General features: G+C 29.3%; 1 protein-coding gene across 1 annotated transcript in view; it reads left to right on the forward strand.

Moving 5' to 3' along the window:
* The window catches only part of LOC108571059 (pleiotropic regulator 1), a 2,637-nt gene extending 1,868 nt beyond the window's left edge, over window positions 1–769 (forward strand). The window contains exons 6-9 of the mRNA XM_017933028.1: window positions 19–137; window positions 211–390; window positions 470–623; window positions 710–769. Coding sequence (XP_017788517.1) covers window positions 19–137; window positions 211–390; window positions 470–623; window positions 710–769 — 513 coding nt within the window. The remainder of the gene's footprint in view (window positions 1–18; window positions 138–210; window positions 391–469; window positions 624–709) is intronic.
* Window positions 770–834: the final 65 nt, after the last annotated feature.

The raw sequence follows: 834 nt of genomic DNA on the forward strand, positions 1-834 counted from the left end.
CTTTTATTTCTGAACTAGATTGTCACTGGTAGTCATGACTGTACTATACGATTATGGGATCTAGCTGCAGGAAAATCTAGAGCTACTTTAACAAATCATAAAAAAAGTGTAAGAGCTGTAACTTTTCATCCATCATTGTACGTATTTTTCTTCAATTTATTTGTTACTATATCACTATATTTTCTGTAATTAATTTATATTGTTTACTAGATATATGTTTGCATCGGCATCTCCAGATAATATTAAACAATGGAAATGTCCAGAAGGAAAATTTATTCAAAATTTATCTGGACATAATGCTATTGTTAATTGCCTGGCTGTTAATGCTGATGGTGTGTTAGTTTCTGGAGCTGATAATGGTACTATGCATCTTTGGGACTGGAGAACAGGGTAAATAATACTTCACATATGGATTATATTGCGTGAATTAGATTTCAGTATTGATTATGATGATTATATAAATTTTAAGGTATAATTTTCAACGTTTACAAGCCCCTGTTCAACCTGGTTCAATGGACAGTGAAGCGGGAGTATTTAGTATTACGTTTGATATGTCTGGTACTCGAATGATCACAACAGAAGCAGATAAAACAATCAAAGTTTACAAAGAAGATGATACAGCTGTAAGGATAATTTATTTTTTAAGTATCAAATGCACGATAATCAAAACATAATTAAAATATCATTTGTTTTTTATGGATTTCTTTAGACAGAAGAAACGCATCCTGTAAATTGGAGGCCAGATATAATAAAACGAAGGAAATACTGAGCATTTTTATATGTAATAAGTATTATTAATTCTAAATTATTTAAAAGTTTTATTTTTTAATAAAA

This window comes from Habropoda laboriosa, unplaced genomic scaffold, assembly GCF_001263275.1.
Source record: "Habropoda laboriosa isolate 0110345459 unplaced genomic scaffold, ASM126327v1 scaffold106, whole genome shotgun sequence".
NCBI classification, from domain to species: domain Eukaryota; kingdom Metazoa; phylum Arthropoda; class Insecta; order Hymenoptera; family Apidae; genus Habropoda; species Habropoda laboriosa.